The sequence below is a fragment of the Heloderma suspectum genome, chromosome 3 (assembly GCF_057233095.1).
Source record: "Heloderma suspectum isolate Gila_16-S chromosome 3, 16-S_ref, whole genome shotgun sequence".
Taxonomy (NCBI): domain Eukaryota; kingdom Metazoa; phylum Chordata; class Lepidosauria; order Squamata; family Helodermatidae; genus Heloderma; species Heloderma suspectum.
In genome coordinates, this window is record NC_139460.1 from 314,568,457 (window position 1) to 314,591,330 (window position 22,874).

Below are 22,874 nucleotides of genomic sequence, written 5' to 3' on the forward strand. Positions count from 1 at the left end.
AGCTGTGGGTGGGGGTGCAGGGGAGAAGGTGCAACTGGCTGTGCCTCTTTGTGGTTCTGGCGCTTCTCAGGCCAAGCTCACTCATGCAAAGGGGTGTGCGGGGGCAGGGGGCAAGGAAGCACGGGCCCCTCTGAAGGCAGTGAAGAGCCGCAGCTAACGGACAAACACAACAGGAACGCTTGGCATCCCACAGCGCTTACGCCTGCCAAGTGGGAGCGGAATTTCAAAAACACAAAACCCGTTTTTCTTTTCACCTATTTCGCCGTTAGGTTTGCGGGTTGTTAAAAAACACACGGAGAGAGCTGGGGAGCAGGCCTCCTAAGGCACGGAGCACAAAAGCAGGGCACGTGGCAAGTAGCAGGCAAGAGAAGCTGCTCCCTACTAGGTGGGGGCGGGGGAGAAGCTGCTGCTAGCGGGTCTCATGTCTCATTGTACATAGCCGAGGTTTTCCATCTCGTTCTTGTACCGCTGCTCGGACACTTTGCTCTTGTGCTGTTTGCTCTCCAAGTGCTGCCGGAACTCCGCCTCCTCGCTGGCGCCAGCGTTGCACATGGAGCAGTAGAACTGGCCGCTGGGGGTGACGCACATGGCGAGGTCGCGCGGGATCCGCTGGCGAGAGCGCGGGTTGAAATAAGGGCCTGCAGGACGGAAGAAGAAGAACAGCCCGCTTAGTCCAGCCAGGGAGGAACCGAGAAAGCTGCCACCTATGGAGTCAGAGCCTCCGTCCTTCTAGCCCAGGACTGACCACGCCGACCAGCAGTGGCTCCCCAGGGTTTGGGGCAGGATTCTTTCCTAGCCTTGCCTGGTGAAGCCGGGGATTGAACCTAGACCTTCAGCCCACATCGCAACCACAGCACTGGGTGGCTGCCACAGGGCTCTTGGCCACACTGCAATCACATGGAGGCTCTGTTGATGAAAAGCAGGTCCACAGGATACCATACCCCCCAAAACACTGCCTCCGTTGTGCAAATAAAGGTGGCTGTATGTCAGTGGAGGCTGGTGGCTCCGATGTCAGTGGGGCGGGGAATCCGCTCCAGGTTTCTGTCAGAACCAGTCACTACTCTACAGACGAAGCACCTTGGGTAGCTCCTTACAGTTCTGACTGAAACTTGGAGCGGATTCACCGCCCCAATGACATCGGAGCCACCAGCTTCCACTGACATACAGACACCTTTATTTGCACAACGGAGGCAGTGTTTTTTGGGGGTGCTGACAGCCACGTGTACGGCCTGTCAATTTTCGTAGATGGTTCCTCCATGAGAGCACTTTCTGGCTGCAAGCCCAGCACCTCCTCGGCACTTCTGAGGTGTAAGGAGGCTACTTAAGCATGAACCTCCCTAAGGTGGACACTGGGATATAATCAAATCACCCATCCACGTGCATCTTGCTGCCACAGATTGACCCACACATAGGCCACAATAGGCCACAAAACAGTGAGGAAAACTTTACAGTGCACCGTACTAAGATGCCCCCAGAGCAGATTGCTACAAATGACACAAGCAACAAAACAGACACTGTAGGGGAAGGGGGGTGAAATAGCCCGACCGAGACTAAGTTGAAGAACTTATAACCACATTTGCTCACATTCCCCAGGAGTGTTGCTGCCTCCGTGCCAGACCAAAGAAAGGGTTCTGCCCGTGTGGTTTGTCCATACGCTATGTTTATATGCCACATAAGGGGCGAATCTCTCCTGGCTGTCACTTGCAGGGTGCATGAACAAGGCCTCAGCGACCTCCCCCTCTCCTCCCTCCCCTCCTCCCACAATGGCGGTGGTAGCACACCACAGGCCTCTCTTCTCCCTCGATGCCCCGCTTGAAGGGTACTTCTTCAGAGCGAGGCATTGGCAGAGAGGTGGCACCAGGCCACCTTCCCACCAGTGCCTCACTCTGAGGAAGGACCCCTCACAGCAAGGCACTCGGGCCATGCTCTCTGGAGAGCTGCGCTGGCTGCTCTCTCTTCTGAGCAGCCGGCGAGGATTCCCAGAGGGTCTACCCGCCCAGTGCCGTGCTCTGAGGGGTCCTCAAAGCGAGGCATCAGGTGGGTCATGCTCCAGAGAGCTGTGCCAGACACTCTCGTGGGAGTTCAGCCAGCGCAGCTTTCTGGAGCAATGGTGGGACATGCAGATCTCCTGGCAACAGCAGGGAACATGGGATCCACTACCCTTTGCAATCTGCCACCTGAGGCATGTAATGCATGGAAGAGCTGGTCCTGCCTTCTCCCCAGTGCCATATGCTGTGGGAAAGTGAGCAGAGCTCATGCTACCATTGGACAAAGTGAGGTTGCCATTTCAGGCAGCAGACTTGGGGTGTCATGAAGGGCAGCAAATTATTAGTTATTTCATTTATTGTGATTATATTTTTACTGCCAGGAAGGGGGAGAGGTGCTTGTGAGATTTTCTGCTTCAGGTGCCAAAATAACTTGACTGGCCTAAGCTACTATGTACTTTGACTTGGGGGCGGGGGGGGGGGGGGCTGACATTTGCTACTCCATCTCAGGCAGCAAAATGCCTTGGGCTGGCCCTAGAAGTTAGATTGCACCGTCCTTTCCGCACTACCCACTGGGAGTATTTGGCCGCCTCCCCATCCCTTCCACCAGACTTCACCAGATATCCACATGTGGGTGTAACATACGCATACACTGGAGCACACAGAATCCAACATATGCAAGCCAATGCCTGAATGGTATGTCAAATAATTGGATTATGCAGTTTGACCTACAAGTAGTGAATTGTATGCACTTATGCTGAAAACATGTTTTATCTGTGAACATCAAGCATGCACAGAAGCAGAACAGGCATGCTCAATGGGGAAAAAGACACAATGGCTGGATTCACACACATGCTAACCCATACTCAGTGGTTGAGTGTGGGTTGTTGAACTGTGGGTTATTTATTGAACCCACAGTTCAACAACATGCAGATCTCCTGGCAACAGCAGGGAACACAGGATCCACCACCCTTTGCAATCTGCCACCTGAGGTGTGTTAGCGTGTTGCCTGAACCCAGGACATTTTCCACATGGTGGATTGTTAACCATGTGGTGTGGCTTATTTTTCTTGAACAAGCCACCTTGGGAACCCATGGTTTGTTGTTGGGTTGTTCAGTGTGGTTAACAAGCAACCCTGCAGAAAATCTCCTGGGTTCAGACAAGACGCTAACCCATGGTTCAACAATGTGTTGTGCGTATTGTGTGAACCCAGCCAATGTCAGTTCCCTTACTGCACGTAGTCTCTATTCGGGAGAAGATCACCCAAACAAGAAGAAAGTTTTCTGCAGATATTTTAGCCACTCTTTGAGCAAACCAAAGTACCTCCTGACCCATTCAAAACAAAGAAGCAGACTGTCCATCTCCTGGATTACTTATGAAAGTTCAGCATTTGAAATGCCAGGGGCAGGGGGAAGGATTCCCACAACAGATGGTCTTGGAGGGTGTCTAACGACAGTGACACAAAGAAGATTCAAGAGTGGTACGGCAGAAGTCCAATGACCTGGCCTTAAGTCAAGGAAACAGAGTAGAAAACTGCCCCTGCTTGGAGTGGTGGCAGAGAAGAGCAGATGGTAAATTAAAATATGAGGTGAGAAACCAAGGCTGGCTAAGAGGCCTATGAACCCAAGCAACTTTGGATGCTGAGAGGATGAAGGTAGACAGACAGATAGGGGTCAGCAAAAGTCAGAGGAGGAAAAAACCCTCTTCAGTGCTATCAACCCTAGTTTTCTACAGCAAAGACTGCCTAGTTTCTTTAAGGTTCAGAACCTCAGGCCAAACACTTCGCACAAGAAAGATTAATCACAAAAGCAGTGCAGGACTCCACCCACGGGCTTTGCTACCTCCCAAACAGCACTTCTGTCCTGTTCACTGTTTATCACCCATTCCTGCTCCCATAACTCCCCCACACACACACCCGTCAGCCCAATTCCAAGTGAAAGCAGCCTGCCCCTCCTCCCTTCCCTCTTCCAAGCTACTAGGGAATACTATGGCCTAGTTCACACAAACCTAAGATAAAGTGGTAAACCAGTGTTTCTACTGTAACCACCTCAGGATATCTATGGATCGAATCCAGGCCCAGGGTAAGCATCCAGTATTCTAGAACTCCATCAGGGTCCTCTGGCACTGAGGTCTGCCCTGTGTTCCCCATACCACAAGCCTAGGCCTAAGAAGATGCCATTTTGAAAATGTCCCACAATGCCCTAACCACCTGACACACCATTAATCCAGAGCATTGTGGGAAATTTAAATGGCGGCTTTTCAACTGCCACCACACTAGCCTGGAGACAGGGGCGGCCCAGCAACATAGAAGGGCCCCCACAGGATAGGCCCCATAGGATAGCACTTTGCCAAGGGTCCCCTGGACCCAGCCCTGATCATATTTCCCTATTTGAAAACACAAAAAGCAGCCACAGGGAGAGCAAATTGAATTGGGGCTGTAACACTGAGGAGAAGGGGGTTTAACACTTTCCCTGATAGAAACTGTCCCCTCCTCCAAAGCTGCTGTTAGCCACCATGAGAGAAAGACTGCAGGTTTCCATATTGCACCCATCTTTCCTCATCATGGCTAATAGCAGCTTCCAGGGGTGCAGAGAGAGAGATTTAAATCTGGGAAATGTTTTTTTTTAAATGTAATGTATTATTGTTCCATTTGTATCCCACCTTTTTTCCTAGCCAAAGGGATGATGGGAGTTGTAATCCAGCAACATCTGGAGAGCCACGATCTGCCCACCCCTGTCATATGATGTGTTTTCCATACCACTAACCATTTTTGTTTTTATTTATGTATTATTATATTTATATCCTGCCTTTTTCCTCTTGCAAGGAGCCCAAGGCAGCGTATATGGTCCTCCTCCTCTCCAGTTTCTCCTCACAACAACTCTAAAAGTCACCCACTGAGCTTCCATGGCTGAGTGGGGACTAGAACCCAGATTTCCTGAGTCTCAGTCCAACACCATACTGGCTCTATTCCTATTCTATTTTTAAATCTACTCCTCCAGCATCCCAGCCATGAGACACACCTCCCACGCTTCTGCAGCATTTTTTAAATACACTTCGAAGAGAGAGATCACGGATCTCTCACATCATGAATTCCCTCACGTGCTAGGTTTCTATGCATAGGAATGTTTTCCATGAGAGCATTCCCCCACAGAAAAATCTATACACGGGTTTTAATCTATAAACATCTGCCGTTTGTGAGGCTATAACAGCTCTGCTGTTGCCTTCTCTTTCCTTTTTTTAACAACATACTTCTATTAAAATTTGATAGAGCTAATGGGGAGAGATCCTGCCGGTGGGCCATCGGTTAGATACCTATACTCTAAAATGTTCCTTCTCTACCCGTGCTAGAAACGTCCTGCTCTATGCATCTTCTACATGCTTCCTTTACAACTGCATCACATTCACAGCCCATAGTCGGGGCCTGGTGCACTGTGAGCAAGCTTGAAGCTATATTCCAGCTGAACATCAGGAAAAACTTCCTGACTGTTAGAGCAATGCAACAATGGAACCAATGACCTAGGGAGGTGGTGGGCTGTCCCACGCTGGAGGCATTCAAGACGAGGCTGGACAGCTATCTGTCAGGAATGCTTGGACCTGGGTTCCTGCATTGAGCAGGGGGTTGGACCCGATGGTCTTATAGGCCCCTTCCAACCCTACTATTCTATGATTCTATGAAAGAACATGCAGCTTAGCACTGGGTGCAGGTGTCAGCATTGTAAAGCTCAAGCGACACACAACGGGCCAGACCCATTTGTTGAAATCCAGATCTGCTCCAAAAGTGTACAAAGTGGGGAGGGGTTTGATTTTTAGAGCAAAAGGAGTGTGCAGGTGAGGAGACCTGAAAAATTATTTCTTTGAGGGATCTCTATCTGTATCTCCTTCACAAGTTCATAATTTGGTGCCCATGCGTTTAACTCTTCCATTTCTGCTACAGCTAAATCCTGTTGTTTCCAACTTTTAAATTATGTCCCAGTTTCAGTATTTCTTCTGCCTGATACCTTGTAGGTTCTGCTTAACTCTTATATTCTCAATGGTTCATTATTGTAAAGGTTTTCTATTTCTTATCTTCAACCACTTTTCTGTATTTTAAATTGTGCAGCTAGATTGGTCTTTCTTGTTTCTCATGTTTTACTCCTGTTTCTCTTTCTCTGGATTTACACTGGCTTCCATTCCCCTACTGCAGACGCTGGAAACCTGTGGCCCTCCAGATGTTGATGACTCCAGCTCTTATTGACCCCAACTCCCATCAACCCCAGCCAGCATAGCCAATGGTCAGGGATGATAGGAGTTGTAGCCCAGCCATCCCTTGCACCTAGCATTCAGTTTGAACTCCTTGAGTTGGCTTATAAAAGTCTTCATGCTCTGGTTCCTTCTTATATTTTTGCTGTGTTACAGTCAGGGCCAGAAATATTGGAACAAGGATAACTGTTTTGGCAGTTGGCCTCTGTACACCACCACACTGAAGTTGAAAGGAAACACACCCAGATGGGAGTGAGGTCAGGACTTTCAGCTGTAATTCAAGGGGTTTGACAAAAGTGGGGCACCAACCATTCGGGAAGTACAGCCAGTGGCATACACACACACCCATCGTTGGTGGCTCATAAGTAATGGAACAAACGGCTGACAAGCAGCTGCATGGCCAGGTGTGGCCTGTTTCCTGGGTGCCCCATGACCAATCAAGCAGATGAAAGGCCTGGAGGTGGTTCTGAGTGTTACATTTGCATTTGGTAGCTGTTCACTGGAACTCCCAACATGAGGTCCAAAGAGGTGTCCATGCGAGTGAAGGAGGCCATCATTAGGCTGAGGAAACTAATTAAACCCATCAGACAGATAGCAAAAACAGTGGGAGTGGCCAATACAACAGTTTGGAACATCCTGAAAAAGAAGGAATTAACTGGCAAGCTCAGCAACAGCAAAGGGCCTGGCAGACCACGGAAGACAACTAAAGTGGATGACCGCAGAATTCTGCTCATGGTGAAGAGGAACCCTTTCACAACATCTAGCCAGGTCAAGAATGCTCTTGAGGAGGTAGGCATGTCACTGTCAACATCTACAGTCAAGAGACGGCTTTATGAATGTAAATACAGAGGCTTCACAACAAACCACTGGTAACGCTCAAGAACCGAAAGGCCAGATTAGCCTTTGCCAGCAAACACCTAAAAATGCCTGCCCAGTTCTGGAATAAGATTCTATGGACTGATGAAACCAAGATTAACTTGTACCAGAATGATGGGAAGAGAAAAGTATGGAGAAGGAAAGGAACAGCTCATGAGCCAAAGCATACCACATCATCTGTCAAACATGGTGGAGGCAGTGTTACGGCATGGGCATGTATGACTGCCAATGGAGCCGGGTCAGCCGAGCTATTTAAAATCCTAAAAGATGATGCTGTTAAAGTGCTGCATTCAATATGCCAACAAATCTGGAACACTCAACAGTGGCCACAAGACTGGAAAAGGTCAGTTTACATTCCAATTCCAAAGAAGGGCAACGCCAAAGAGTGTTCAAACTACCGCACAATTGTGCTCATTTCACATGCCAGCAAGGTGATGCTCAAAATCCTACAAGCTAGGCTTCAGCAGTATGCGAACCGAGAACTACCAGAAGTACAAGCTGGGTTTAGAAGAGGCAGAGGAACTAGAGATCAAATCGCCAACATTCGCTGCATCATGGAGAAAGCAAGAGAATTCCAGAAAAAGTCTATTTCTTCTTCATTGACTACGCTAAAGTCTTTGATTGTGTGGATCACAACAAACTGTGGCAAATTCTGAAAGAGATGGGAGTACCAGACCACCTTACCTGTCTCCTGAGAAACCTGTACGAGGGTCAAGAAGCAACAGTAAGAACCAGACATGGAACAACCGATTGGTTCAAAATTGGGAAAGGAGTACGACAAGGCTGCATATTGTCACCCTGCTTATTTAACTTATATGCAGAGTACATCATGAGAAATGCCGGGTTGGATGAATCAGAGGTCGGAATTAAGATTGCTGGGAGAATTATCAACAACCTCCGATATGCAGACGATACCACCCTAATGGCAGAAAGCGAAGAGGATCTCAAGAGCCTCTTGTTGAGGGTGAAAGAGGAGAGTGCAGAAGCTGGTTTGAAACTCAACATTAAAAAAACAAAGATCATGGCATCTGGCCCCATCACTTCCTGGCATATAGAAGGGGAAGAAATGGAAGCAGTGACAGATTTTACTTTCTTGGGCTCCAAGATCACCGCAGACGGTGACTGTAGCCATGAAATTAAAAGACGCTTGCTCCTTGGGAGGAAAGCTATGGCCAACCTAGACAGCATAGTAAGAAGCAGAGACATCACCTTGCCGACAAAGGTCCGTCTAATCAAAGCTATGGTTTTCCCAGTAGTAATGTATGGCTGTGAGAGCTGGACTATAAGGAAGGCTGAGCGCCGAAGAATTGATGCTTTCGAACTGTGGTGCTGGAGAAGACTCTTACAAGTCCCCTGGACTGCAAGGAGGTCAAATCAGTCCATCCTAAAGGAAATCAACCCTGAGTGCTCATTGGAAGGACAGATAATGAAGCTGAAGCTCCAATATTTTGGCCACCGAATGCGAAGAGAAAACTCCCTGGAAAAGACCCTGATGCTGAGAAAGACTGAAGGCAAAAGGAGAAGGGGACGGCAGAGGATGAGATGGCTAGATAGCATCACGGATGCAATGAATATGAACTTGAGCACGCTCCGGGAGAGAGCGCAGGACAGGAAGGCCTGGCGTGCTATGGTCCATGGGGTCACGAAGAGTCGGACACGATTGAACGACTGAACAACAACAACAACGAACAATGGTGTTTATTGATGACCTGACTGCTGATAAAAACAGCAGGATGAATTCTGAAGTGTATAGGGCTATACTATCTGCTCAGATTCAGCCAAATGCTGCCAAACTGATAGGATGCCGCTTCATATTGCAGATGGATAATGACCCAAAACATACAGCAAAAGCTACCCAAGAGTTTCTCAAGGCAAAGAAGTGGGATGTTCTTCAATGGCCAAGTCAGTCACCTGATCTCAACCCAATAAAGCATGCTTCTCACTTACTGAAGACAAGACTGAAGGCAGAAAGACCCACAAACAAGCTGCAGCTGAAGGCAGCTGCAGTAAAGGCCTGGCAAAGCATCTCGAGGGAGGAAACTCAGTATTTGGTCATGTCCATGGGTTCCAGACTTCAGGCAGTCATTGACTGCAAAGGAATTTCATCCAGGTATTAAAGGCGATCCTTAAGTTTGAAATGATGTTGGTTTGTTCCATTACTTATGAGCCACCAATGATGGGGGCGGGGTGTATGCCACTGGCTGTCCTTCCTGAATGGTTAGTGCCCCACTTTTGTCAAACCCCTTGAATTACAGCTGAAAGTCCTGACTTTACTCCCATCTGGGTGTGTTTCCTTTCAACTTTGATGTGGTGGTATACAGGAGGCCAACTCCCAAAACAGTTATCCTTGTTCCAATATTTCTGGCCCTGACTGTATATCTTGAAGCTCCTTCTCACTCTCGTCTTCCAGATGTAATCTTGATGCTCCTTTTCACTCTCATCTTCCAGATGTAATCTTGATGCTCCTTCTCAAGCTCGTCTTCCAGATGTAATCTTGATGCTCCTTCTCACGCTTGTCTTCCAGATGTAATCTTGATGCTCCTTCTCACTCTCGTCTTCCAGTTGTAATCTTGATGCTCCTTCTCACTCTCGTCTTCCAGTTGTAATCTTGATGCTCCTTCTCACGCTCGTCTTCCAGATGTAATCTTGATGCTCCTTCTCACTCTCGTCTTCCAAATGTAATCTTGATGCTCCTTCTCACTCTCGTCTTCCAGATATAATCTTGATGCTCCTTCTCACTCTCGTCTTCCAGATGTAATCTTGATGCTCCTTCTCATTCTTGTCTTCCAGTTGTAATCTTGATGCTCCTTCTCACACTCGTGTTCCAGATGTAACCTTTATGCTCCTTCTCACTCTCGTCTTTCAGTTGTAATTTACTTCAGGTCAAACACAAAATCTTATCTGTTATCCCCCATTTGTACCCATTGCCCCTTTTTTCCATTGTACTTTATCGCTGGATTGCCCTATCTTCTGATATTCAAACATCTTCATCCATTTTGATTTTTAAGCAGTATTTGAAGACATGAGGTCCAGTGTGCACAATCACTGTGGCTTATACAAGCCACAGTGGCTTGTTTAAGCCACGGTGCAGGCCAGGTGCCATTTGCCTAATTACCTGCCTGGGCATCCAAACCCGGGCAGCATGGCTTGTTTGAGGGGGAAACAACCCTCAAATAACCCATGGCCTGTTGTTTAAGTGGCAGTGATTATCCAAACCAACCTATTTCGTTTACCCTGACTTCTACTCATCATTTAAATGTTTCCTTCATTGCCTTCCTATTGTATCAATTCTGTCTCTTTCTTGGTTCGCTGTATTATAAGCTTGTCAGAAGGATCTGCCTTAAATGTTATTTATTATAGTTTTATTTATTTATTTTTTATTTATTACATTTCTATACCACCCAATAGCTGAAGATCTCTGGGTGGTTCATAAGAATTAAAACCATAAAATACAACATAAAAGTTTAAAACTACAGTATGAAATAAAAATAATAACCAAACAGAACCTAGCAGCAGTACAAAGATTTAAAATACAGTAACAGATTTAAAACAACAGACACTGAAAAACTAAAATGTAAAACTGTATCCTGCCCTTCCTCCAAAGTGTTTGGGGTAGCATACATGATTCTTCTCCCCCCCCCTTTTTTTTTTTTAATCCTCACAACAACCCTGTGAGGATTAGGCTGAGAGATGGTGACTGGTCCAAGGTTACCCAGTGAGATTAATGACTGAGCGGGCATTTCAAGCTGAGTTTCCCTGCTCCTAGACTGACATGCTAACCACTACATCACACTTTGTTTGGAAAGAGCTTTAAAAATATATTAGGAAACCTCCAACCGGCTATGTCCCAGACTCAAGCTTCAGCTCCAGATCTGGATCTGATCATTAACTGCAGTGATTCTGGAAAAGAAGAATCTCTTATTCAGGGTACAGCCAGTTATATCCCAGACCTGGCTCTGACATTACACTAAATGGGCTCTCTAGCTACAGCTGTAAATAAAACTATCTGTATAATGGGATACAAACAGTGGAAGTACCTGTGTTGTTCTGGACAGCATATACATTTCTTCTGTTCTGCATCATCTTATATTCGTTCCCTTCCTTCCGCACCCTCCTTTTGCCTACCATGTCCGAGGTTTCCCTGATATTGAAGACATTAAACCAAATCAAAACAAAAAAATTGGATGGGGGGAAGAAGGAGAGGAGATATATTTTACTGACATCACCGGAAGAGGTTAGCGGAAGCTTTTGGGGAGTCATAACCACCCACGCTTGAGAATGTTCAGCAATACCTACGAGAATGAGTTGTTCTGCGCGTCGGCCAGGCGCAGCCTCTTGGCGTGATTCTTCCCTTGGTAGTGAGCCTGGGCCACAGCTGGCGAACTGAACGAAGCATCGCACAATTTACAGTAGTCATTCTCTGTGGCCAGGATCACTCGCCCCCCTGGTTTCAAGGAAGCCCCCTGCACAGAAAGCAAAAGCTGTTACAACACACCAAGGCAGTTCATTCTTTAAAAACAGAAGTGTGCGTACTTACAAGGCTTTGACCTCTGAAGCCCTAAATGATGTGGTACCTCACAACCCAAAGGATTGCCTCCTCCCACATGTATCTACCAAGACCCTGAGGTATCTACCTGAGTTTACCCTCAAAGGCCCTTCTCCAGGTGCCCTCACCAACTGAAGTGTAGCAAGTGGCAAATGAGAAAGGGGCCTGCATTTGTGGTTCCTCCTGGTACCAGAGGATATAGTAATGAGGGCCAGTGTAGTGAAGTAGTTAAGAGAATAAGCTGTGAGCCAGGAAGCCTCAGTTTAAAAAACAAACGTGAATACACTGGGTGCCTCTAGACATGTCGCACTCTATTTGCCCTCAGCTCCCCATTTATAATATGGAAATATTAATCCATCTCAGAGCATCATTGTTGTCTACTGAGTCTGGCTCTGCATAGGTACTAGTCACGTGACAGGTTTATTAACAAGGTTCTACACAGCTTCCTGGCAGGGCTATAAATCAGGTCCAGTGCCAGGATGCAGCATTCTTGGGCAGCTGCCACAGCCTACCTCCAACATCTGCGCTAGGCCCCATTTTTTAAATATGCTTGGGCCTGCCATTTTAATTTCCCACAATACTCCCAGGGAAGTGTCACCCCAGGGCATTGTAGGAAATGTAAGTGGCACCCTCTCCAGCCACCTGATTCAGAGTGCTGCTGCCACTACTGCCAAGTAAGCTTGCCAGGGCTCACTGAGGTAGGAGGGGGCCCATCAAATGGTGGTTTGCTAAGGGTCCCCCTCAAACATGGAGCCAGCCATGCTATAAATATGTAGGCCTGTAGCAGGATTTCAGTTGGTCTATTAAAGGTAAAGGTAAAGGTGTCCCCAACCAGTCGTGTCCGACTCTAGGGTGTGGTGCTCATCTCCATTTCTAAGCCGAACAGCCAGCGCTGTCCGAAGACACTTCCGTGGTCATGTGGCCGGCATGACTGAACACCGAGGTGCACGGAATGCTGTTACTTTTCCCACCGAGGCGGTACCTATTTATCTACTTGCAATTTCTTGCTTTCGAACTGCTAGGTTGGCAGAATATTAAAGTTGGTCTATTAGGGGTGAGCAATTTGTGGTCCTCCAGATGTTTTGGCCAACAATGCCCATCATCCCTCACCACTGACTATGCTGGCTAGGGCTGATGGGAGTTGTAGGCTAAAAGAACAGGAAGGCCTCAAGTTGCCAATCCCTAGTGTAAGAGAAGAGAAAGAGTGGCTTGTCCAGAGGCTGGGCTGTATTTAAGAGGGAAACGCTCAGCTAATTCATTGTGCCTGAACACAGCTGTGAGGATTATTCAGATAATATATGTGAAGTTCTTTGGAATAATGAAAAATGATGGTGAAGTACTGTATTACATGCCCTCAAACACAACTTCTTTAGGGTCCGGTGAATGAACTAGATCATGATTGGTTCCTGCCCAGAGATTCTTTTCTTTTCTTTTTAATTTAAAAAAAAGCAAGGGCACAAATCCAGACACAATTAAGCATTGGACACACTGACCCAGTTCGGATGACATGACAGCCCACTGTGGATTAATTAACCCTTGGGGCACCATAACACATGCCATCCACCATTGTGTATATCCAAGCCCTGGCTGGGGGTTGCCATGACTTGTTCGGGCTGTTCACACAACACGCTAACCCACACTCAGTGGTTGAGTGTGAGCTGTTGTTGAACCGTGGGTTAGCGTGTTGGCTGAACATAGGCCATTTTCTGCAGGATGGCTTGTTAATCATGCAGTGTGGCTTGTTAACCACCCTGAACAACCCAACAACAATCCATGGGTTCTCAAGGTGGCTTGTTTGAGAAAAGTAAACCACACTGCATGGTTAACAAGCCACCCTGAGGAAAACGTCCTGGGTTCAGACAACACGCTAACCCATAGTTCACCCACTGAGTGTGGGTTAGCGTGCTGTGCAAACTCAGCCATCATGCCGTCCAAACCCAGGCAGCAGAGGGGGGTTTGCATTAAAAAAAACCTTGCATAACCCCCGGCAACCCCCAGGCGGGGCTTGCATATTCAAGACGGCAGCCAGCACATGCCATAGGTCATCGCAGGTAAATTAACCCACTACTTAGCTTCATTGAGATGGCTGTATCATGTGCCCTCAGAACATATCCTGGGATCATGTTGGGTCCTGAATGTCAAAGAATGATAGAGTTGGAGGAGGAATAATAGGCCATCTTGTCCAACTTCCTGTTCAGTGCAGGAAACCCAGAGCTACAGCATCCCCAACGAAGAGCTGTCCAGCCTCTGGTTGAAGACCCAACGTGTCATGAGAACTGGCCCAAAGAGTGGTGCCCTTAACAGATTTATTGTGGCATAAGCTTCCACAGACTCCTTCTGATGGCACCTAACCCATGGAAACTTATGCAACAATACATCTGCTACCCTTTAGGGCGCCGCACCAAACTAACACATCTACCCCTCTTGAGTTAAGCAGTGAAGACCCATGGATTTCAGTAGGAGAGATTAAAGCATGTGCTCCACTGGATTATTTTTGGATTTCCAAGTGTTTAATTTGGCTAGATCATGTGCCAATATAGCCAACCAATTCAGACACATAAGTTTTCACATGCAAGCACCCACAGGACCACTTCAAAAATACATTCCATGATGGCCAATGTTAGGAGAGGCCCTTAGTAAGGTTGAGAGCACATGGTAAGGATAAACATTAATGAGGACACAGAAGCTCCACTCAAGAATTCTGAAAAGCTTTGTTTTCAAAGAACATCAGATATCTAAATGTAAAAAAAAACCCACACAAGTCTTTCACATATATCTTACAGTGAATGTGCAAAATCTGTTGAACGTTGACGATCCTAAGGAAGTTTTATGAATGTCTGAAAATAAATATTCACTCCCCCAATTGTCAGATACCTAAAATGTGACTGCCAACCTCCATACCAGTGAGTGTTGACAGGACCTTTGGGGCATTATTCTATTCTAATTGACAACGGAACCAATTACCTAGAGCAGCAGTGGGCTCTCCCTTGCTAGAAGTCTTCAATCAGAGCCTGGACGACTCTCCATTGGGGATGCTTTAGCTCTGGGTTTCCTGCATTGAACAGGAAGTTGGACAAGATCGCCTAGAAGTCCTCCTCCAACTCTATCACTCTATGACATTCAGGAACCAGCATGATCCCAGGATATGTTCTGTGGGCACATGATGCAGCCATCTTGATGAAGCTAAGTAGATCTGGGGCTGGTCAGTGCCTGGAAGGGTGACCACCTGGGAACCCCATGTATGCTGCCTTAAGTTCCATAATAGAAAAAGGCTGGGAAATACATTCACTAAACAAATAAACTAAAGATTACATCAGAGATCCATGACTGGATATCCTCACCATAATTTTCTTCTCCTCAATTATGGCGGGGGCAGGATTGGTGCTGTAGCATGTGGGGGACAATCTAATCCTTTCCGCTGCACCACGGCTCTGATTCAGTTCTGCCCTCCCCGAGCTGTTATTAGCCACAGAGGTGAAAATATACAGGCACCTGTATCATTTTCCTCTTTAACCCTTAAGAACTAGGTTCTTATGTTCCAATGAATAACTCAAATTTTGTAAACAATTCCAGACAAACATGGACATTTCAGGAGTAAGCTATAAATTACATGGGGAGATTGGATCTCCCCACATTATCAATCCAAGGGGTGATCTGGTTCAAGGCTTCATAAGTGCTTAACTTTAGCTAGATCATGCTTGTTGTTTCATGTTGGCCTATCCTCAGCTCAATAGTACATGGATTGGGACTACTACTAGTAGTACAAGAAACCCGGAAGTAGGACAGGAGGATTCAGAACAGTTAGCACCACCATCCTAGCCAAAGTCATATGGATGGGATGAGATGAGAACAAACACAGGGAAAAAAACAGAAGAAGAGCCATGGTGGATCAGACTAAGGATCCATCTAGTCCAGAATTCTGTTCTCACAGTGGCCAACCACCTGCCTGTGGAAAACTCCCAAATTAGGGCAGGAGTGCACTAGCACACTCTCACTTGTGCTCCCCAACAACTGGTATACATAGACATACCACTCCTGATACTGGAGGCAGCATATTGCCACCATGACTAGTAGCTGTTAATAGCCTTATCCTCCATGAATTTGGAGAGCCAGCGTGGTGTAGTGGTGAGAGTGTTGGACTGGGAGCCGGGAGATTCGGGTTCTAGTCCCCACTCGGCCATGGAAGCTCACTGGGTGACTTTGGGCCAGTTACAGACTCTCAGCCCAACCTACCTAACAGGATTGTTGTTGTGAGGATAAAATGGAGAGGAGGATAATGTAAGCCACCTTGGGTTCCTTGCAAGAGGAAAGAAGTTGGGATATAAATGCAATAAATAAATAAATATGAATTTGTCTAATCCCCTTTTAAAGCCATTGAAATTGGCAGTCATCACCATATCTTGTGGTAGCAAATTCCATAGTTTAACTATGTGCTATGTGAAGTTGTCCTTCCTTTTACCTGTCCTGAATCTCCTACCACTCACTTTCATTGGATGACCCCAGGTGCTAGTATTATGAGAGAGGGATAGTCACACCATGCATAATTTTGTACACCTCTATCATGGTTCCCCTTTCTTGCCTTTTTTCCAAGCTAAACAGTCCCAGTAGTACTACACTATTCCAAGTGTAGTTGTCTCCTGAGTTACTATTTAAATAATTTGTTTAAAAATCAGACCCTTTAAATACAAATACTCAAGTGTTTGCCCCTACGTTTAATATTTATACTCCACTTCTGTAGGACAATCAAAGCAGCTTATAGTAGAACAGAACAAGAAATACATTGTGGACTTCAAAGCAGGATAAAACAAAATTAAAAGCAACATGACATGACATGCCCTCTCTCTTAAGGGAAGACGTGCATATTCTTGCCTCATTAAAGCTACAATCAAGTGCATGCACTTATCTTGGAGCATGTCCCACTGAACTCAATGGGGCTTACTTTTGAGTAGATATGTCCAGGATCTTTGATGAGCTTCTGCCAGGCTTTAAAAACCTGGCTGTTCAGGAGGGCATTTGGGGTGGGTTAGGGTTTTTAGAGCAGTGTTGTTTTGTTCAGTTGATTATGTAAATTTGTTATTAGTATTGTATGCTGTCTAGAGTGGCCAGGCAGCCAGCCAGATGGGCAGCTAATAAATCCAATCAATTAATCAATCAATCAGGATTGCACTGCAAGGCTGCAGTCCTGTGCACACTTGCCTGGGTTGGAAGGGAAACCATCGGATGTGTGCCTGGCTCAAGCGAGTTACTCATTCTGGTAGGTGCTGGACAGCTATTGGCAGCATAGTAATTCCGAAGTTTCTTGCTGTGGTTTTTACCCTAGAAAGAGAGCTTGGTTAACAGCTGTCATAGGCAGATACACCACACACACAAGTTATACATATAATATACACACACTCACACATATATATACAATCCCGCCCCCCTCAGGGGCCAGTCTGGCCCACTGGGTTTTCCCAGAAGGCCAGGCCCTTTCCCCTGGCTCCACCCCCTCCCCCAACCACCGGTCACTTGGTGTTTTCCCAGCTTTTGTGCAGTTTTTTCCCATTCTAAAATGTTGAAATGCCTCTCCTAAGGCTTAGTTACTGGCTGTAAGAGCTTTAAGCTAAAATATGCTGGTAAGAACATAGGAACATAAGAAGAGCCCTGCTGGATCAGGCCACGGGTCCATCTAGTCCAGCATTCTGTTTATACAGTGGCCAACCAGCTGTCGACCAGGAACCCACAAGCAGGGCATGAGTGCAACAGCACTCTTCCACCCATGTTCCCCAGCAACTGGTGTACATAGGCTCACTGCCTCTGGTACTGGAGGTAGCACATAGCCATCAAGACTAGTAGCCATTGATAGTCTTTTCCTCCAGGAATTTGTCCAACCCCCTTTTTGTTGTTTATTCGGTCAGTCGCTTCCAACTCTTCGTGACTTCATGGACCAGCCCACACCAGAGCTTCCTGTCGGCTGTCACCATCCCCAGCTCCCCCAAGGTCGAGTCCGTCACCTCCAGAATATCATCCATCCATCTTGCCCTTGGTTGGCCCCTCTTCCTTTTGCCTTCCACTTTCCCTAGCATCAGCATCTTCTCCAGGGTCTTCTCGTTATGTGGCCAAAGTACTTCAGTTTTGCCTTTCATATCATTCCCTCAAGTGAGCAGTCTGGCTTTATTTCCTGGAGGATGGACTGGTTTGATCTTTTTGCAGTCCAAGGCACTCTCAGAATTTCCCTCCAGCATCACAGTTCAAAAGCATCTATCTTCCTTCACTCAGCCTTCCTTATGGTCCAGCTCTCGCAGCCATAGGTTACTACAGGGAATACCATTGCTTTAACTATGCGGACCTTTGTTGTCAGTGTAATGTCTCTGCTCTTCACTATTTTATCAAGATTTGTCATTGCTCTCCTCCCAAGAAGTAAACATCTTCTGATTTCCTGGCTGCAGTCAGCATCTGCAGTAATCTTTGCACCTAGAAAGACAAAGTCTGTCACTGCCTCCACGTTTTCTCCCTCTATTTGCCAGTTATCAATCAAGCTGGTTGCCATAATTTGGGGGGGGGGGGTGAGGTTTAACCACAACCCAGCTTTTGCACTTTCTTCTTTCACCTTCGTCATGAGGTTCCTCAGCTACTCCTCGCTTTCAGCCATCAAAGTGGTATCATCTGCATATCTGAGATTGTTAATGTTTCTTCCATCAAGCCCAGCACATCGCATGATGTGTTCTGCATACAGGTTGACTAGGTAGGGTGAGAGTATACAGCCCTGCCGTACTCCTTTCCCAATCTTAAACCAGTCCGTTGTTCCGTGGTCTGTTCTTACCGTTGCTACTTGGTCGTTATACAGATGCCTCAGGAGGCAGACAAGATGACTTGGTATCCCCATACCACCAAGAACTTGCCACAATTTGTTATGATCCACACAGTCAAAGGCTTTAGAATAGTCAATAAAACAGAAATAGATGTTTTTCTGAAACTCCCTGGCTTTCTCCATTATCCAGCGGATATCGGCAATTTGGTCTCTAGTTCCTCTGCCTTTTCTAAACCCAGCTTGTACATCTGGCAGTTCTCGTTTCATGAATTGCTGGAGTCTACCTTGCAAGATCTTGAGCATTACCTTACTGGCATGTGAAATAAGTGCCACTGTTCAATAGTTTGAACATTCTTTGGTGCTTCCCTTTTTTGGTATGGGGATATAAGTTGATCTTTTCCAATCTGGTGGCCATTCTTGTGTTTTCCAAATTTGCTGGCATATGGCATGCATCACCTTGACAGCATCATCTTGCAAGATTTTAAACAGTTCAGCTGGGATACTGTCATCTCCTGCTGCTTTGTTATTAGCAATGCTTCTTAAGGCCCATTCAACCTCACTCTTCAGGATGTCTGGCTCTAGCTCACTGACCACACCGTCAAATCTACCCCCGATATTATTATCCTTCCTATACAGATCTTCCGTATATTCTTGCCACCTTTTCTTGATCTCTTCTGCTTCTGTTAGGTCCTTGACATCTTTGTTTTTAATCATACCCATTTTTGCCTGGAATTTACCTCCAATGTTTCTAATTTTCTGGAGGTCTCTTGACGCTGACTGCAGCCAGGAAATCAGAAGACGTTTACTTCTTGGGAGGAGAGCAATGACAAATCTTGATAAAATAGTGAAGAGCAGAGACATCACACTGACAGCAAAGGTCCGCATAGTTCAAGCAATGGTATTCCCCGTAGTAACCTATGGCTGCGAGAGCTGGACCATAAGGAAGGCTGAGCGAAGGAAGATAGATGCTTTTGAACTGTGGTACTGGAGGAAAATTCTGAGAGTGCCTTGGACTGCAAGAAGATCAAGCCAGTCCATCCTCCAGGAAATAAAGCCAGACTTCTCACTTGAAGGAATGATATTAAAGGCAAAACTGAAGTACTTTGGCCACATAATGAGAAGACAGGACACCCTGGAGAAGATGCTGATGCTAGGGAAAGTGGAAGGCAAAAGGAAGAGGGGCTGACCAAGGGCAAGATGGATGGATGATATTCTGGAGGTGACGGACTCGACCTTGGGGGAGGTGGGGGTGGCGACAGCCAACAGGAAGCTCTGGCGTGGGCTGGTCCATGAAGTCACGAAGAGTCGGAAGCGACTGACCGAATAAACAACAACAAAACAATCCCAGCTGTTGTAACTTTCCCTCATAGGGGAGATGCTCCAGCCCCTTGATCATTTCAGTTGTTCTTGTTTTGGTATTTGGCTCTGCCCAATTCTGGAATGCAGCCCTCAGAAGCGTCGAAATGAAGTTCTTCCTTCAGGCTGAGATTCTGTACCCCTGACATACACACAAAAAGAAAAGGACTGCCAGGGGTGTTTCCTATGGAAGCTGAGGCAAACCTTAACATATTAAACAAAGGGAGAATGAGTGGAGCTCCTTTATCTTCATCAGCCTGGTAGGGGTTTTTCATTGGGATTTTAAGACTATCAGTTAATAGGCACAATTTTGGGAACACAAAATAGATATGAATGGGTCAAAGGACCAGCCTCCCGTTGAGCGTCTAAAATTGCACACACTGCAGTTATAGTTACTGGTCAATAAATGTCACTTCATTTCGTGTATTTTCACACCAGTAACGTAGGTTTGCGTTGTGCCTATATACATAACCATCTTTAGGATGCTTTCTTTCATTCTGTGCAAGTTACTGTGACCGTCAACAGCATTAGGGTGAACCCTCCCCTCCTCCAAGTGGTTAGGAATCATACAAGAAAGCTGTCCTGTAGGATGGGTAAAAAACATAGTGGCCCACTCTTGGGCAAGGCTCTTTCCCGAGGCAGAAGTTGAGAGGAGGAGGAGGACCACCACCACCACCACCTTTGAGTGGTCAAAGTGTTTCACATATATTGTCTTCCTTACAGTAATCCTTACAACTGCCCTGCAAGGTAGGCCAATATTATCATTCCCATATTGCAGATGGAGTTTTGACTTGCCTAAGGCCTCCTAGTGAGCTCATAGCACAGGTAAGGTTTGAACTAGGGGCTTCCCTATTTTATTTTTATTATTTATTTTATTTATTTCATTTCTATACCGCCCAATAGCCGAAGCTCTCTGGGCGGTTCACAAAAATTAAAACCAAAGAGCACACAATAAAACAATTTAAAATATAAAGAACATTAAAACCACAATATAACAATACAACCACAATAAAAACTAGCAGCAGTGCAGGAGTTTAAAATACAGATTTAAAACAGCAAAGCTAAAAGTTTAGAATGCCTGGGAAAATAAAAAGGTCTTCACCTGGCGCCGAAAGGAATACAATGTAGGTGCCAGGCGAACCTCACTAGGGAGCTCATTCCAGAGCCGGGGTGCCACAGCAGAAAAAGCCCTTCTCCTAGTAGCCACCCGCCTCACTTCCTTCGGCAGGGGCTCACGGAAAAGGGCTGACGATGATCTTAAGGTCCGGGCAGGCACATATGGGAGGAGGCGATCCTTCAGATAACCTGGCCCCAAGCTGTTAAGGGCTTTAAATGTTAATACCAGCACTTTGAATCGGGCCGGGAAATGGACTGGCAGCCAGTGCAGCTGGAAAAGTACTGGCGTAATATGAGCTCGCAGGCCAGTCCCTGTTAACAATCTTGCTGCCCTATTTTGGACCAGCTGAAGTTTCCGGACCGTTTTCAAAGGCAGCCCCACGTATAACGCATTGCAGTAATCCAGACGAGAAGTTATCAGAGCATGGATAACTGTAGCTAGGCTATCTCTGTCCAGATAAGGGCGTAGTTGGTATACCAGACTAAGTTGATAAAAAGTGCTCCGTGCCACTGAGTTCACCTGTGCCTCAAGTGACAGTTCTGGATCCAAAAGCACCCCCAAACTACGGACGTAATCCTTTAGGGGGAGTGCAACCCCCTCCAGAACAGGTTGAATATCACCTAGCTGGGCAGACGAACCACCCACTAACAGTACCTCCATCTTGTCTGGATTGAGTTTCAGTTTATTGGCCCTCATCCAGTCCATTACCGTGCCCAGGCACTGATTCAGAACAGCCACTGCCTCACCTGGTTTTGATGAGAAAGAGAGGTAGAGCTGGGTGTCATCCGCATATTGATGGCACCTCAGCCCACACCTCCGGATAACCTCCCCCAGCGGTTTCATGTAGATGTTAAACAGCATGGGGGATAAAATAGAGCCCTGTGGAACCCCATGGCACAATTGCCATGGCACAGAGCAATAATCCCCCAGCACCACCTTCTGGAATCGGCCATCCAAGTAGGAGCGGAACCACTGTAGTGCAGTGCCTCCAACTCCCAACCCAGACAACCTATCCAGAAGGATACCACGGTCGATGGTATCGAAAGCCACTGAGAGGTCCAGGAGAATCAACAGGGTCGCACTCCCCCTGTCCCTCTCCCGGCAGAGGTCATCCCACAGGGCAACCAAGGCAGTTTCCGTTCCAAAACCAGGCATGAAGCCCGATTGAAATGGATCTAGATAATCCATTTCATTCAACAGTGCCTGGACTGGACTATTTGTGGCTCAATCTCTTAGCCATGATATTACACCACAACAGAAGAGTGCACAAAACAGAGTATTAGATCTTCTTGCCCACTCAGGTGGTAAGCTACAGTCAGGGAAGCTCATGCCTCCACTTGCGCCACCTTAGGAAGAACAAGCAGCCTTTGGATCCCGGAAATGGAGATTTTCCCCACCTTCCTCCTCACCTGGTAATGAGCCTGGGCTTGCTGTGCAGAATTCAGGGTGACGTTGCAAAGCCTGCAGCATAAAGGCTTGCATAATTCCTCCAGCACTGGGTCCTGCTCCACCCCAGTAGCAAGTTCCTCAGCTTGTGCAAGCGGCAAAGATGGCCCCAGTCCAAGAGGTTTCTGTGGGGAGAGTAGCAAGTTGGCTGTGGGCCTGGTGGCCACTGACATAGGAAGAGATGGAAGCTTCTCAGGGGGAGGAGGAGGAAGGCCAGCTTGCTGCAAGAGGATCATTGGCTGAGAAACCTTCAGGCATGCTTCTTTTGAAGACAGAAGATGACTTCTGATCTGGACCAGAAACACAGAGAAGTTCAATCAGACAGGGGCCTCCAATAGCAAATTTCAGAGGCACAAAGGGTTGGGGTAGTTTATCTTACTAGAGTCCTGCAGCCCAAGATTTGGTTTGTTAGTTCAAATCAATATGTGAAATCCAGCCAGGCCACCTCTTCTCCCCACCCTGCAGTCCATGCCCATCATAGCCCAACCCAGTGTCCACCAGCCTCTGAAACTGCACTCC

The 22,874-nt window shown here is 46.8% G+C and overlaps 1 protein-coding gene across 1 annotated transcript; it reads right to left on the bottom strand.

Moving 5' to 3' along the window:
• Positions 1-242: 242 nt before the first annotated feature.
• On the bottom strand, positions 243-22,606 carry ZMAT3 (zinc finger matrin-type 3). The gene is made up of 5 exons (XM_084842079.1): positions 22,319-22,606; positions 16,843-16,962; positions 11,397-11,563; positions 11,138-11,241; positions 243-638 (listed from the first exon to the last, which is right to left on the bottom strand). The coding sequence occupies exons 1-5, from the start codon at positions 22,589-22,591 to the stop codon at positions 427-429; spliced, it is 876 nt and encodes a 291-aa protein (XP_084698205.1). The 5' UTR covers positions 22,592-22,606; the 3' UTR covers positions 243-426.
• Positions 22,607-22,874: the final 268 nt, after the last annotated feature.